This window comes from Oncorhynchus mykiss, chromosome 7, assembly GCF_013265735.2.
Source record: "Oncorhynchus mykiss isolate Arlee chromosome 7, USDA_OmykA_1.1, whole genome shotgun sequence".
In the NCBI taxonomy this organism is placed as follows: Eukaryota; Metazoa; Chordata; class Actinopteri; order Salmoniformes; family Salmonidae; genus Oncorhynchus; species Oncorhynchus mykiss.
In genome coordinates, this window is record NC_048571.1 from 49,302,117 (window position 1) to 49,317,579 (window position 15,463).

General features: G+C 43.0%; 1 protein-coding gene and 1 non-coding gene across 4 annotated transcripts; one reads left to right on the top strand and one right to left on the bottom strand.

Moving 5' to 3' along the window:
• Positions 1-1,039: 1,039 nt before the first annotated feature.
• Positions 1,040-15,415, bottom strand: LOC110527953 (store-operated calcium entry regulator STIMATE). 3 transcript variants are annotated; one of them, XM_036983436.1, is made up of 10 exons: positions 14,711-15,415; positions 14,201-14,391; positions 12,365-12,413; positions 12,058-12,153; positions 9,424-9,545; positions 8,805-8,917; positions 8,518-8,595; positions 8,140-8,289; positions 2,957-3,050; positions 1,040-2,852 (listed from the first exon to the last, which is right to left on the bottom strand). In XM_036983436.1, exons 2-10 carry the CDS (start codon positions 14,340-14,342, stop codon positions 2,809-2,811), a joined length of 888 nt encoding a protein of 295 aa, XP_036839331.1. In that variant the 5' UTR covers positions 14,343-14,391; positions 14,711-15,415; the 3' UTR covers positions 1,040-2,808. The 3 variants fall into 3 exon arrangements, with proteins under 3 accessions (XP_036839331.1, XP_036839330.1, XP_021465272.1); XM_036983435.1 differs by having other exon boundaries at positions 14,201-15,414; XM_021609597.2 differs by having other exon boundaries at positions 1,040-3,050; positions 14,201-15,410.
• trnae-cuc lies at positions 3,387-3,458 on the top strand. The gene has a single exon. It is a non-coding gene; the product is annotated as a tRNA-Glu (tRNA).
• Positions 15,416-15,463: the final 48 nt, after the last annotated feature.

A 15,463-nucleotide genomic window follows, 5' to 3' on the forward strand; every position in this document is an offset into this window, starting at 1 on the left:
GTCCTTTCAGAATCACAAACATGTTACACACTGAACGCCTGCTCAAACGTCTATAATAGATAAAGGCTGTTAAGATAATGTTAAGAAAGTGTATAGAGCGCATTTGGAAAGTATTCAGACCCCTTGACTATTTTCATATTAAGCAAAAACAGATTTAGACATTTTGCAAATTTATTTAAAATAAATAAATATATAATTTATATAAGTATTCAGACCCTTAACTCAGTACTTTGTTGAAGCACCTTTGGCAGCGATTACAGCCTCGAGTCTTCTTGGGTATGGTGCCAGGTTTCCTCCAGATGTGACGCTTGACATTCAGGCCAAAGAGTTCAATCTTGGTTTCAGATCAGAGAATTTTGTTTCGCGTGTCAGTCATTTAGGTGCATTTTAGCAAACACCAAGCAGGCTGTCATGTGCCTTTTACTGAGGAATGGCTTCCTTCTGGCCACTACCAAAAAGGCCTGATTGGTGGAGTGCTGCAGAGATGGGAGAACCTTCCAGAAGGACAACCATCTCCAAAGAGGGACTCTGGAGCTCTGTCAGAGTGACCGTCAGGTTCTTGGTCACCTCCCTGACCAAGGCCCTTCTCCCCTGATTGCTGTTTGGCCAGGCAGCCAGCTCTAGGAAGAGACTTGGTGGTTCCAAACTTATTCCATTTAAGAATGATGGAGGTCACAGTGTTCTTGGGGACCTTCAATGCGGCAGACATTTTTTGGTACCCTTCCCCAGATTTGTGCCTCGACACCATCCTGTCTCGGAACTCTACGGACAATTCCTTGAACCTCATGGCTTGGTTTTGCTCTCACATGCACTATCAACTGTGGGACCTTATATAGACAGGTGTGTACCTTTCTAAATCATGTCCAATCAATTTAATTTACCACAGGTGGACTCGAATCAAGTCATAGAAACATCTCAAGGATGATCAATGGAAACAGGATGCACCTGAGCTAAATTTAGAATATCATAGCAAAGGGTCTGAATACTTACCTCAATAAGTTATTTATTTCAGTTTTTAATTCAGTATAAATTTGCAAAAATGTCTAAAAAGAATCTTTCTGATTTGTCATTATGGGGTAGTGTGTGTAGATTGAGGATTTAAAATAAGGCTGTAGCGTAACAAAATGTGGAAAAAGTCTTGGGGTCTGAATACATATACATATATTTGGCCTGGCGAAGTGGTTTTATGTACTGACTGAATGGAAGTTGATAATTATGTTTTACTTTTACTCTGCTGGTATCGGGAAGAAATTACGAGTCGTCACTGTTCTAGACCGAGTCAAGACAGAGTACAAATGTATCTGACATCAAGACACTCAATATGTGGTCTCGAGACCAGTCTCGAGTACTACAACACTGCACACACAAACATACAAACATACCCGCACTGCTCTCCACTGTACTGTAGGTTGTACACCGGCCCAAAAGTCACTCCCAGTCTAGAGGTCTGTGCTTCTGTCAAGTTCTCAACATCTGAGCCAAACCAACTGAATGCTACTGCAAGTCTGAAGATCTGAGGCACAAGATGAACATGCACAAACATGGTAAATTCACACAGGCACATTGTCGAAAACAAGGAATGAACAAAACAAATACAAAAATACAAAACAAACAAAGAACATCCTTAGACCAGTGATGGGGGCAAGAGCAGAGAGTTTGAACATTGGTTGTGAGGACACACCCTCAGGTCCCATATCTATTCCGTCTCTGAATTAAGAACACATGGTGTAGGTTCAGTCTCATGGTTTTAGTCCAAAATAACTTACTGTAAAAAAATAAAAACAGGACACACCAAAGACTAGGAATAAAGAGGTAACAGAAGTGATCCTAGCTAAGTCATATACACATACAGGGAGAGAAGGGCCCGATCCAGGCCTGCAGACCTAAAAGCCTGGCTGTACCGTCAGTGGGATAGGGGTCTCAGTCCCTTAGGTTCAGGTTGGGTGGTGCATGGTTGAGACACACACAGCCAAGCTGCACTGTCCTGACCCGTCCTCCCTCTGCAGTCATGATATAGGCTTAGGAGTTAGAAATGTGAGTGTTATTATAAAAACACTGCATGTTTACAGAGCAAAGCCTCCATAGGAGCATCATCCTAAACTTCCCGCACATGCATGAATGAGAAGTTCAGACAGACGCACACCTCCACCAACTCTTATAACAGGCCATTGCAGTCAGCCTAGCTGAGGAAGAGACATACATTTTATATACGGAATCTAAATGAGGAATACAATCACTTTTAGATTCGGAAGATGAGTATCAAATGTATTAAAATGTTAAAATGACAGAGGTTTGCTTGAAGGCAAGGGAAATACCGAGTGCAATCCCAGGTGCCTGTTCTCTCCCTCTACATCCAACAGGGGTCATCTGTTAAACCACAGAAAAAGTAACAACCATTCACAGCGTAACCTGATGCAGTTAATATTATCCGTGGCCTCTTAAGAGACCGTGTGGAACCACAGTAAAAGGGGTGCTAGCAATTATACTGCGTCACCCACTCAACCAGTCCCAAACGTTCCTATAATACACCAGTGTTAACGGTTTTCCACAATCATAACAAATCATTTCTTCAATGAGTGTCACCACCATAAGTGATAGATCTATGGTGGAATCTCAGACGTGGTTAGCTGCAGCAAAATACTTTCCCGAGTGTTTCTATTCCCAGTGTAGAGGCTGCAGGAGTCCCATGCAAATGTGTAGTAAAGGCAGTCCAATAGTCCCCATGATCTGCAGTCCTCCATGATCCCACCTCCCTACAGAGGCACCCTACTCACAAAGAGACCAATGCTAGCCTGCTGTTAGAGGAATCTAGACGATATGTTCCCAGGAGGCTCCAGTCAGGGCAACGGGGCCTGGAGAGGGAGAGAGTGGGGACGTGAAGTGAGGCGAGTGGACACAGGAGTGGGTTAGACCAAGTCAGCCTGGGTAGGCCCAGGTTAAACAGGGATCCCCATACGGTGCTTCTTTTTCTTGACCGTTTTGAGGCCGGTGAGCCGGCGCACATCCTCCTCCTCCGAGTCGTCCATCTCATCGTCAGCCGAGAACAGGATCTGAGAGAGGTAAAGAGAGAGATTGGAAATGAGACCAAAGGAAGTCACACTGCCTGGATGGCTGATATTCAAAGAACACTGCAATATGGGTCAAATGAGTTGAATCCCAGAGTTTAAAATGCTCACAGCAGCCAGCAAATCTCCCATGTCAGAAGAAACGCATCATTCTTCATCCATCTGTCTCAGAGGGGTGGAAAGATGGGGGTAGAGGCTGATTGCTTAGGATTAAAAAAAAGTGCTCACCCTGGTGGCAGTCTGGTAAATTACACCTTTTGGAGAGGCGCCTCCCTTTTGTCACGCATTCCATCTGACATAAATTCAGGCTCCACACAGAGCTCCCTGGTGGTCTAGTGGTTAGGATTCGGCGCTCTCACCGCCGCGGCCCGGGTTCGATTCCCGGTCAGGGAACACAAGTTTTATTCTTTCCAAGAAGGCCCGACAACCGTAGCCCAGTCACCACAATCATTTTTTATTTACACTAGAGTACCTCTCCTTTTACCCATTCATTCAGATCATAAAATACACATGCATACAGTGCATTGAGAATGCATTCAGACCTCTTGACTTTTTCCACTTTGTTACATTACAGCCTTAATCTAAAATGTATTAAAATTGTTTTTTGTCCCTCGTCAAACTACAAAACAATACCCCAAAATGAAAGTGAAAACAGGTTTAGAAGTTGTTGCAAATGTCTTAAAAATAAAACCCGAAATACCTTATTTAGGTAAGTATCCAGCCCCTTTGCTATGAGACCTGAAATTGAGCTCAGGTGCATCCTGTTTCCATTGATCATCCTTGATGTTTCTACAACTTGGAGTTCACCTGTGGTAAATTCAATAGATCGAACATGATTTGTAAAGGCACACATCCGCCTATATAAGGGCATTGTGTGGATATTTAATCCATTGTAGAATAAGGCTGTACAACAAAATATGGAAAAAGTCAAGGGGTCTGAATATATTCTGAATGCACAGGTAAAATGAGAAGTACTCAGAGTGTAAATAAAAAGTTGTGCTGACTTGTGTTGAGCGCCGAATCCTAACCACTAGACCACCAGGGAGGTGTGAAAGTGGAAGGAACAAATGTCAAAGCATCTGGGTGTAGTATAGAGGGTTGTTTACAGCATAACCAATATGTCAGCATCTGTAACTTCAAAAACTAGGTCCAACTCATCACTATAAAACAAGCCTGCTATTTCCCACCACCTATAAGATCACTGCTCTTAATCTCTATGTAGACACTGTTCATTTTTTTTTTTTTTTAGCTTGAGGCAGATTACTAAAGCTATATATGATCTGTGTACAGGAGGTTCATTTAATAGTGGGTTTGGGCCACACTGGTGGATTGCAGATGGTTCTTCTGATTGGAGGAAATGCGCAATGTGGTGGCAGTCTGCTACACTACATCCAGATGTCTATGAGAAACTACCAAAGTCTATGTGACGGTAATTCCATAGGACATGCATTCCTAATATTAGATACAGCTCCCTGGTGGTCTAGAAGTAAGGATTCGATGCCCTCACCGCTATATATACACATTCAAGTTATTTAGCAGATGCTATTATCCAGAGCGACTTTCGTCACTCAACAATGTCAATAGTGCTATTAGAGCTGGGTGATAGACAAAAAGTAATAATATAAATTGACCCATTTTTCTTGATAACAATAAATACAACTAATATACACATACATACAAAGTACCAGTCAAAAGTTTGAAAATACCTACTCATTCCAGGGTTATTTATTTATTTGTACTAGTTTCTACATTGTAGAATAACAACTATGAAATAACATGGAATTATGTAGTAACCAAGAAGTGTTAAACAAATCAAATATTTAGCCAACCTTGGCATTCTCTTAACCAGCTTCATGAGGTAGTCAACTAGAATGCATTTAAAATTAACAGGTGTCCCTTGTTTAAATTTGTGGAATTCCTTTCCTTCTTTTGAGCCAATCAGTTGTATTGTGACAAGGTAGGGTTGGTATACACAAGATAGCCCCATTTGGTAAAAGACCAAGTCCATATTATGGCAAGAACAGTTCAAATAAGCAAAGGGAAACTACAGTCCATAATTATTTTAAGACATGAGTCAGTCAATGCAGATAATTTCACTAACTTTTAAAGTTTATTCAAGTGAAGTCGCAAAAACCATGATGAAAACTGGCTCTCATGAGGACCGCCACTAGAAAGAAAGACCCAGAGTTACCTCTGCTGCAGAGGATACATTCATTAGAGTTAACTGCACCTCAGATTGCAGCCCAAATAAATGCTTCAGAGTTTCAGTAACAGACAACTCAACATCAACTGTTCAGAGGAGACTGTGTGAATCAGGCCTTCATGGTCGAATTGCTGAAAAGAAACCACTACTATAGGACACCAATAAGAAGAGACTTCCTTAGGCCAAGAAACACGAGCAATGGACATTAGACCAGTAGAAATCTGTCCTTTGGTCTGATGAGTCCATATTTGAGATTTTTTGCTTCCAACCGCCATGTCTTTGTGAGACGCAGAGTAAGTGAACGGATAATCTCCACATGTGTGGTTCCCACCATGAAGCATGGAGGAGGAAGTGTGATGGTGCTATGCTGATTACACGGTCTGTGATTTATTTAGAATTCAAGGCACACTTAACCAGCATGGCTACCACAGCATTAAGCAGTGATACACCATCCCATCTGGTGTGCGCTTAGTGGGACTATCATTTTTTCCCCCCAACAGGACAATGATCCAGAACACACCTCCAGGCTGTGTAAGGGCTATTTGACCAAGAATTAAAGTGATGGAATGCTGCATCAGATGACCTGTCCTCCACAATCATCCAACCTCAACCCAATTTAGATGGTTAGGGATGAGTTGGACCGCATAGCGAAGGAAAAGCAGCCAACAAGTGCTCAGCATATGTGGGAACTCCTTCAAGACCGTTGGAAAAGCATTCCAGGTGAAGTTGGTTGAGAGAATGCCAAGAGTGTGCAAAGCTGTCATCAACGCAAAGGGTGACTACTTTGAAGAATCTCAAATATATTTAGATTTCTTTAACACTTTTTTTGGTTACTACATGATTCCATGTGTTATTTCATAGTTCATGTCTGCACTATTAGTCTAATGTAGAAAATAGTCAAAATAAAGAAAGACCCTTGAATGAGTAGGTGTGTCCAAACTTGACTAGTACTGTATAATTTTTTTATACCTAAAGGGGTCCTCAAATTTTAAATCAAATAGCTAAATGATCCGTGGTATTACTATCTAAAAAAAAAATCCATGTTAGCTTAGTAGAACCCAGACTGAATAGTTAAACACATACCTGGACCAACTTTTTTTGACTGATCACATGCTGCGGTTAATATTTGGTCACTTTATTCCTAGTTATATGTACATATATCCCTCAATTACCTCGGCAGTGGAACCCCTTGTATAAATTGTTACTAATTGTGTTTATTTATTTAAATAGGCAAGTCAGTTAAGAACAAATTCTTATTTACAATGACGGCCTACCAAAAAGGCAAAAGGCCTCCTGAGGGGGCTGGGATAAAATAATAATAATTAAATAACAATATAGGACAAAACACACATCACGACAAGAGACAACACTACATAAAGAGAGACCTAGGACAACATGTATTATTATGTGTTTGACTATTTTATAATTTCTAAATGTTGTTTCTCTCTGTATCGTTGGGAAAGGCCTGTAAGTAAGAATTCAATGTTAGTCCACACCTTTTGCAACTTTGAAATTGGCTACTAGTGGGAACTTACACATAACTGTCAATAACATTTGATTGGCTTGGAAGAAAAAAAACTTATGGATATAACAACCAGATGAATCGGATATAACAACCAGATGAATTGGTTAAAACAGCAGAATTTGTTTAAGAAAAATATCTATATCCAAAGATAAGTGGGCTTAATAGGTCCACTTACCCTAACAGTAAGTGTTTAACCCCCCCCCTAATTACATTTAAAATTGTTTCACAACAGTCGTATGCTTGTGCTTATCAGGATGCATCTCTCCCTTCAATCTGGGTGGAAAAGGGGAGAGGGAGTGTGAGCTGGAAACCTTAAAACAGGGACAGGGTAGATATTTTCATTGCAGGAAGCATGCAAATTAAATGCTAAACAAATAATTGTTTTGGAACCAAAAAATATGCAGGAAAGTTGTGTAGCCTAATCACCTAATATTACAGACGTAAGCAAATTTGCCTCAATAAGAGGGAATGTTGGTGTCGGTAATCCTTGCCTAGTTAAATAAAGGTTAAATAAAAATTCTCTAAGTGCTATGGCTGAGTCATGAGTTACCCTCTTGTTACTGAAGAAACCAATCGCCTAGGTTTCACAATAAGCTCAACCTTTGATACCAAAGCAACAACTCTGGACTCTAAAAAAAACTCCTAACGGATGAACAGTTTGTTTTTACAGTTTCTGATTCATAAGAATTCCCCCTGCTCGAGGCAGACTGTTAAATTACTTAATGTATGAATGTTTGTGAGTGTGGTGGTTGTCTCTGGCCTGTGGAGGAGATTACAGGCCTGTAAAGTGACTGACCATGGGCACCAGGTGGAATGATTTACAGCCCAGAGAGAGGCTCCTGCTGGTGCTGGGCAGGGTTTGTCTACACAGCCAGTGGAGTTCAGGGAGGATGTAGCTTAGCACAGTGGCTACATAAGCCTGAGGCAATGGAGGAGAGCGAGAGGCCACACAGGGTTTGTCTACACAGCCAGTGGAGTTCAGGGAGGATGTAGCTTAGCACAGTGGCTACATAAGCCTGAGGCAATGGAGGAGAGCGAGAGGCCACACAGGGTTTGTCTACACAGCTAGTGGAGTTCAGGGAGGATGTAGCTTAGCACAGTGGCTACACCAGCCTGAGGCAATGTAGGAGAGTGAGAGGCCACACAAGGTTTGCAAAGAGAGGGAATTTGGGGTTAAGGAGGAGAGGTGGACGAGGCTCAGAATCAAATCAAGGACTTTAGTCTATATTCCCGAGCTCTTTCCAAAACCAGCTTGTGTGTAATGTATGTATGATTGTGTTTTTACCATTTTTTTGGTCCATGACTTTATAAATGGCCCTGTGTTAGTGGTGGGGTCCAGGTCTTACCTCAGACTCCGAGTCGTCGTGGGAGAGTGCCCGTCTGTAGCGCACCTTACGGTTGCCCCGCACATCCTCCCCCACCTCCCGCTCCTCCAGCTTGGCTTTTGTCCTCCCCTTCTTCATCAGGAAGTTATCTACCACCCAAAACATCAGGGCCTGAGGACAACATATGGTACACAGCCCATTGAGCAAGTACAACACCAGACACACATGACTGAGACAGTTTGATCACACACACCACAAGCCTAACTGGCTAAAATCTGTCAACAAACATAACATCAAATACACATAGTTGTCGCAAACAACAACCTATGAAGTAATACCATATGATACCATGTTCTTCATAGAGCCCTGCCTCACGGAGGCACTGCACACTTAACTTACATTAACGAAGAATGGGACGATGAGCATGACGATGGCCAGCTCCAACTGAGGATTGTTTATGGGGTTCAGGAGAGCCAGCTGTGATACACAGACACACAAATGAGCACAACAAACAAGACAGGAAATACAAACATTAACACAACTAAGTTAAAACAACAGACAAAGTTTACTTTACTGTTAGAATTCATACACTTCCCACAGGGATAATATAACTGAACTGATACGAAATGGTCTGAACTGAAATGGTCATAGGTCAGGACCCTACCCAATATGCCCCCCCTACTCACCTTCTTCCACTGGGGGATGAGTAGGACCAGGATGATCAGGACCTTCTCAAACATCATGATGAGGATGTAGAGAGCACACTGGCCCGCCCACGCAGTGCACTGCACCGGCTCTCCTACACACACACACACACACACCTCTTACTATACTTGTGAGGACTTTTTTGGGAACAACAATTGAATCCCACTCCAAATACTGTTTTCCCTAACCCCTAACTCTAAACCAAAACCCAATTCTAACCCAAACCCCAAACCCTAAAATAGTATTTTACAAGTGAGGCCCGGCAAAAATGTCCCAACTTCTCTGAATATTTGTTGAGTGGTTACATTTCTCCAGGCCCATCTCAGCCTTTTACCAAAACAGAAGCAGGGTGACTGCTTTGTAATTGTTTCAACTACATATTGTGTCTTTAAATCAAAGAACCAGGGAAAGTTCATTGTAGCAAACATAACTTGTTCAACTGAGGCAGAGTTTAACAGTGGTCCACTGTTTGATCTGGATGACATTGCAGCACTGCAGTGCACGAGGTAGCCTCTGCCCTCTTCTGGACATCATGTGTACTACAGGGTGAAAGGATCTCATCCACACCAACAAACACACACACACTCTCCTGATCCTCACCGTATTCTCCGAAGCGTAGAGCATCCCACTGCCTCCACTCTACAATGGCACTGACAGTCCTCACCCCGGCATAGATAAGCAGCATGCCCAGAGACGCATCCAGGAGGAAGTTTATAAGGTAACTAAGGAAGAGAGATTATCCACTTCAAGGTTGAGGTATTTATTTAATTTTTTTATTTCACCTTTATTTAACGAGATAGGCCAGTTGTCATTTACAACTGCGACCTGGCCAAGATAAAGCAAAGCAGTGCGACAAAAACAACAGAGTTACACATGGGATAAACAAACGTACAGTCAATAACACAATAGAAAATATGTATACAGTGTGCAAATGAAGTAAGGAGGTGAGGCAATAAATAGGCCATAGTGGCGAAGTAATTACAATTTAGCTATTTACACTGGAGTGATAGATGTGTAGATGAGGATGTGCAAGTAGAAATACTGGTGTGCAAAAGAGTAGAAAATAAATAAATAAATAAATAAATATGGGGAGGAGGTAGGTAGTTGGATCGGCTATTTACAGATGGGCTGTGTACAGCTGCAGCAATCGGTAAGCTGCTCTGACAGCCGATGCTTGAAGTTAGTGAGGGAGATATAAGTCTCCAACTTCAGTGATTTTTGCAATTCGTTCCAGTCATTGGCAGCAGAGAACTGAAAGGAAAGGCAGCCAAAGCAGTTGTTGGCTTTGGGGATGACCAGTGAAATATACTTGCTGGAGCGCGTGCTCTGTTTGGGTATTGTTATGGTGACCAGTGAGCTGAGATAAGGCAGAGCTTTACCTAGCAAAGACTTTTCGATGACCTGGAGCCAGTGGGTTTGGCAACGAATATGTAGCGAGGACCAGCCAACAAGAGCATTCATGTCGCAACGGTGGGTAGTATATGGGGCTTTGGTGACAAAACGGATGGCACTGTGATAGACTGCATCCAATTTTCTGAGTAGAGTGTTGGAGGCTATTTTGTAAATGACGTCGCCGAAGTCGAGGATCGGCAGGATAGTACGTTTTACGAGGGTATGTTTGGCAGCATGAGTGAAGGAGGCTTTGTTGCAAAATAGGAAGCCAATTCTATATTTAACTTTGAATTGGTGATGCTTAATGTGAGTCGAAGGAGAGTTTACAGTCTAACCAGACGCCTAGGTATTTATAGTTGTCCACATATTCTAAGTCAGAACCGTCCAGAGTAGTGATGCTAGGCGGGCGGGCGGGTAGCGATCGGTTGAAGAGCATGCATTTGGTTTTACTAGCGTTTAAGAGCACCACGGAAAGTGTTGTATGGCATTGAAGCTCGTTTGGAGGTTTGTTAACACAGTGTCCAAAGAAGGGCCAGATGTATATAGAATGGTGTCGTCTGTGTAGAGGTGGATCAAATAATCACCCGCAGCAAGAGCGACATCATTGATGTTTACAGAGAAGAGAGTCGACCTGAGAATTGAACCATGTGGCACCCCCATAGAGACTGCCAGAGGCAGCAGGCCCTCCGATTTGACACACTGAACACTGAGAAGTAGTTAGTAAACCAGGCGAGGCAGTCATTAGAGAAACCAAGGCTGTTGAGTCCGCCGATAAGAATACGGTGATTGAAAGAGTCGAAAGCCTTGGCCAAGTCGATGAAAACGGCTGCACAGTACTGTTTTTTTAATCAATGGTAGTTATGATATCGTTTAGGACCTTGAGAGTGGTTGAGGTGCACCCGTGACCAGCTCGGAAACCGGTTTGCATAGTGGAGAAGGTACGGTGGGATTCGAGATGGTCGATGATCTGTTTGTTCACTTGGCTTTCAAAGACTTTAGAAAGGCTGGGCAGGATGGATATAGGTCTGTAACAGTTTGGATCTAGTGTCTCCCCCTTTGAAGAGGGGGATGACCGCGGCCGCTTTCCAATCTTTAAGACTCTCAGACGATACGAAAGAGAGGTTGAACAGACTAGTAATAGGGGTTGCGACAACGGCGGCAGATAATTTTAGGAAGAGAGGGTCCAGATTGTCTAGCCCAGCTGATTTGTAGGGATCCAGATTCTGGATCATCAGCTGTCTGGATTTGGGTGAAGGAGAAAGGGGGGGGCTAGGGCCAGTAGCTGCGGGGGGAGCAGAGCTGTTGGCCAGGGTTGGGGTAACCAGGTGGAAAGTGTGGCCAGCCGTAGAGAAATGCTTATTGAAATTCTCGATTATCGTGGATTTATCAGTGGTGACAGTGTTTCCTAGCCTCAGTGCAGTGGGCAGCTGCTCTTATTCTCCATGGACTTTAGTACAGTGTCCCAAAGATTTTTGGAGTTAGTGCTGCAGGACGCAAATTTCTGTTTGAAAAAGCTAGCCTTTGCTTTCCTAACTGCCTGTGTATATTGGTTCCCGACTTCCCCGAAAAGTTGCATATCGCAGGAACTATTCAAAGCTAGTGCAGTGCGCCAGAGGATGTTTTTGTGCTGGTCAAGGGCAGTCAAGTCTGGATTGAACCAAGGGCTATATCTGTTCTAAGTTCTATGTTTTATGAAAGGGGCATGCTTATTTAAGATGGAGAGGAAGGTACTTTTGAAGAAGAGGTAGACAACGTTATAAAGAGACTATCCTACATACAGTCATACGCACAGTTAGACAAACACAATGACTGACGGACACATACAAATATACAGACACTCACAGTGAACAGGGGTCCTCCTCTGTGAGGTCAGACAGGTAGACATTGGCAAAGTGAATAAACAGCATCCCAATGGCTTGTTTGGAGGTGTCCAGGAACCTGGAAGAGTTGGCCAGGACAGGAGGATATTTTAAAAACTCTGAGCATTCAAGTTGTTTCAAAAGCTGAACATAACATTACAACATGCACCAGTCTTGTGTTTATCTTAGTAGCAATTCCGTATTCACATTGTAACTAGGTCATAAGCACTATTGAAGAGGATTAGCTTGAATACTGGTTGGGAGTGGGTGTGAGATGGCTCCTGTCTTACCAGATCCTCCAGGGCCTTCTTTCATGCTTGGGCTCCCTGAAGCGCTTTACTGTGGACAGGAGACAGACAGAGAGTCACATATAGGACTGCTGCTCTCTTTCTCACGCGGACACAAACAACAGTGGTGGGATGAATCAGTACCTCTGTCCTTCTAATTATGTCAAGGAGCAGATTCAATCAGCCTATTCATGTAAATTCATTTAGGACCGCTCAAGTCTGAACTTAAATAGGCTTTACATTTTCATCATCAAGTTTAGTATGATGGTCAACATATCAGCATGAAATGTAAGGGGCCTTTTTCTATGAGTATTGGCCAGTGTGATGGGAAATGCAGTTCACTGTTCCCTTTTAACTAGGTTACACCTGGCACCATAGCCTAACTAATAGACTTAAGACTGAACCAAACAACGTTCATTAGGCTACATTCTCTTAACAAGTCAGCTATTGAGATGCCATGTTTACACAAGGTCAGACTATAGAGGAAGGGTGAATGGTAAAAGAGGAAGTGGCACACTACTGTACTAAAATTGTAGTCAAGCTCATGTTACTGTGCCTATCATTATCAGCCAAATCTCACTTGGCCTGTGAGCAGAGGAAATACTTGGGTTGTTTATGAGCTTAAAGAAATGTGCCTTTAGCAGTGTAATCAAGAGGACCGGCTAGTGATATGAGTATGTTACACCAGGCATGGTCATATTACATATCACACAGTCTTGACCACGTGACTGGCATATCAGTGACTTGAATCTTTCAGCATGATCACCTGGGTTACCAACCTGGCTATGGAAGAATAGGGATGAGATACTGTAGGTTGGGAGAATGTGTTCAAACATTTTTCCCTACAGACACAATAGCCTACATGAAAGAAACTGCCCGACTGCTACTCTGGGGTTCAGGCCCCTATGTGTACGAGAGGCACAAGCCACTGGGTTATTTTAAAGTCTAGGCCTACACTTTAATTAATCCCTGTGTGAGCGTGTGTATTCTCTCAATGTGACGTAATGGCTGACAAATAAAGCTCTGGCTGTTCCCAACAATAGTAATCTTGTTTCCATGCCCCCCCTTTCTCCTAACATCCATTACACATGATTGATTGCTGGGTGAGAAGTGGTTCAATGCTTTATGACTCAACTGGTCATTAATCTACTGGACATACCCTAATCCTCAATTTGTGTTTCAGCCATGGTACCACTAGACAACAATCTCCTAGTGTGTGTTAAGTACTTTACTGTGTGTGTGCATGCCTGTGTGTAAAGTATGTGTCTGTGTCACCTGTCAAAAGGGGAGCTTGTTTTCCTAGTCTGATGCCCAAATTAATGTTTACAGTGGCATTTTCATATGGTTGTGCTGTAACTTTAGGCTCCCTCATACTACTCTGTTATGTGTTGTGTATGTAACTACTGCATGTAAGCTGTGGGCTGGGCTGTGTGACTGATGCAGGCTCAGGCCCAGCCAATTCCTGCTTAGAAAGCTGCATCAGGCATCATCGCTGCTCTGAGAGCTGAACATTCCTCATCTCTTGCTGATGTGACTGAAGTTTCTCTTTACCAGGGAAACATTGACACTGAATCAAAGGGGAGGACAAACTACATGGCCAAAAAGGCACACTAAGGGGATGGGCCAACATAGATGTCTTGTGTCCAAAGTAACTCCGTCCAATCCAGTCTTTTGAGACACAGTGAATGCTATGACTGCCAGTGATTCTTGCCAATTGAAAACATACAGACAATTCAAAACAAGTAGCCTAAGCAGGTTATCCAATTTCAACAATAAGCCTATACTGAACAAACAAGTCACATTTCCAGCCTGGGTGTGCTTCTGGCTGGCTGTACTCACACATCAGCGTACTGAAGGCCACCATCGCTAGCAGGCCTTGCAGGAAGATGCCGAAAGAGTCCATCAAGGCACCGTTCTCGCAGCCACGGGTGTCCGCATCTGGCGTGGGACTGGCGGACACTGACGTATTGGAAGAGGACATAGCGGCCGGAGCAGCCACGTCCCCGGCTTGAGAAAGGAGACTCACCCCGCTAACCGCCATGGTTGACCAGATAAAACAATGGGTTGTTGGGGCGATGGCATATAGGTAGATAGCCAAGCAATAACGTCAATTTAAATGTCTCATCCACATAGAATGGGTGTCTTCGTCATCCAGCTAGCAATCGATTAGCTAGTTATGCAGACAATCTCGGCAAAACAGAGAACGATAACTAGCCACTAGTAATGGAATATTCTCCCTTTTAACTGCGGATCCATATCTTTTCGTTTCCTATGTAGCCAGTGTCAGCAAACAAATGCCATTGTTGATAATATTATTCCCGAAAAGCCATAAAAGGATGAGATACATACCATGCGTCAGCATCTTCTTTTACGACAAATCAAAACCCATCTTGGGTCCCTACCTAACGTGAACTAGTTAGCTTAGCTAGATACACAGGCAAGCATGGACAAGGATACTTCACGCATATACCACACTTACATGCATGCAGCTACTCAATGTTTTACTAACGGAAACAACAAGTTGCATTTAACAACAAAGTTGCATTTAACATCAGTCGGGTAAAAGATGAGTCATCCCAAGGCATGTTCTTCATGTCATTTTAGCTAGCAAATGAAGCTAGCTGATTTAGGCTATTTCTGTACCACTTAACGTTAGCTAGCTATGCTATCAAGCGCCTTGAGTAAATACAAATGTGTTGCGCTAATATCGCGTCAGGTACAAACCACCAGTTATCATTTTAGCTAGCCTAACGCTACCAGGGTGAAGCAGGTAGTTGCTAACGCCGGTAATTTAGCTAGGCTAGCTAAATTAGCTACATAGTCTGGTCCAGTTCGAGTAACGTTACTTGCAATTGATCCCTCCTGCATGTATGAAATGCATGATATTGATCTTTTCACGACTCCAGATTTTATTTGAAAAAGCTGTTTAGCATAAAATCTATGAATAATGACCAGAGTATCCAGTCCATTCGTTGCATAGCTAGCTAATTTACCACTGGAATTTCAAGCTACATCCCTTCTGAGTCTGTTCAGACTGCCCACTCATGTTGACAAGACGTGAACGTTCATGTGCTCGACGTGACACAATTAACGGCATCATGG

What these genes read in the sequence shown, in the direction of transcription:
- LOC110527953 (XM_036983435.1), bottom strand. Translation starts at nt 14,402, where the DNA reads ATGGCGGTTAGCGGGGTGAGTCTCCTTTCTCAAGCCGGGGACGTGGCT. An exon ending in GGCCTTCAGTACGCTGATGT is followed by an intron (nt 12,414 to 14,200) that starts GTGAGTACAGCC and finishes TCCTGTCCACAG; the next exon opens with TAAAGCGCTTCAGGGAGCCC. An exon ending in ACGACGACTCGGAGTCTGAG is followed by an intron (nt 3,051 to 8,139) that starts GTAAGACCTGGA and finishes TACCTCTCTCAG; the next exon opens with ATCCTGTTCTCGGCTGACGA.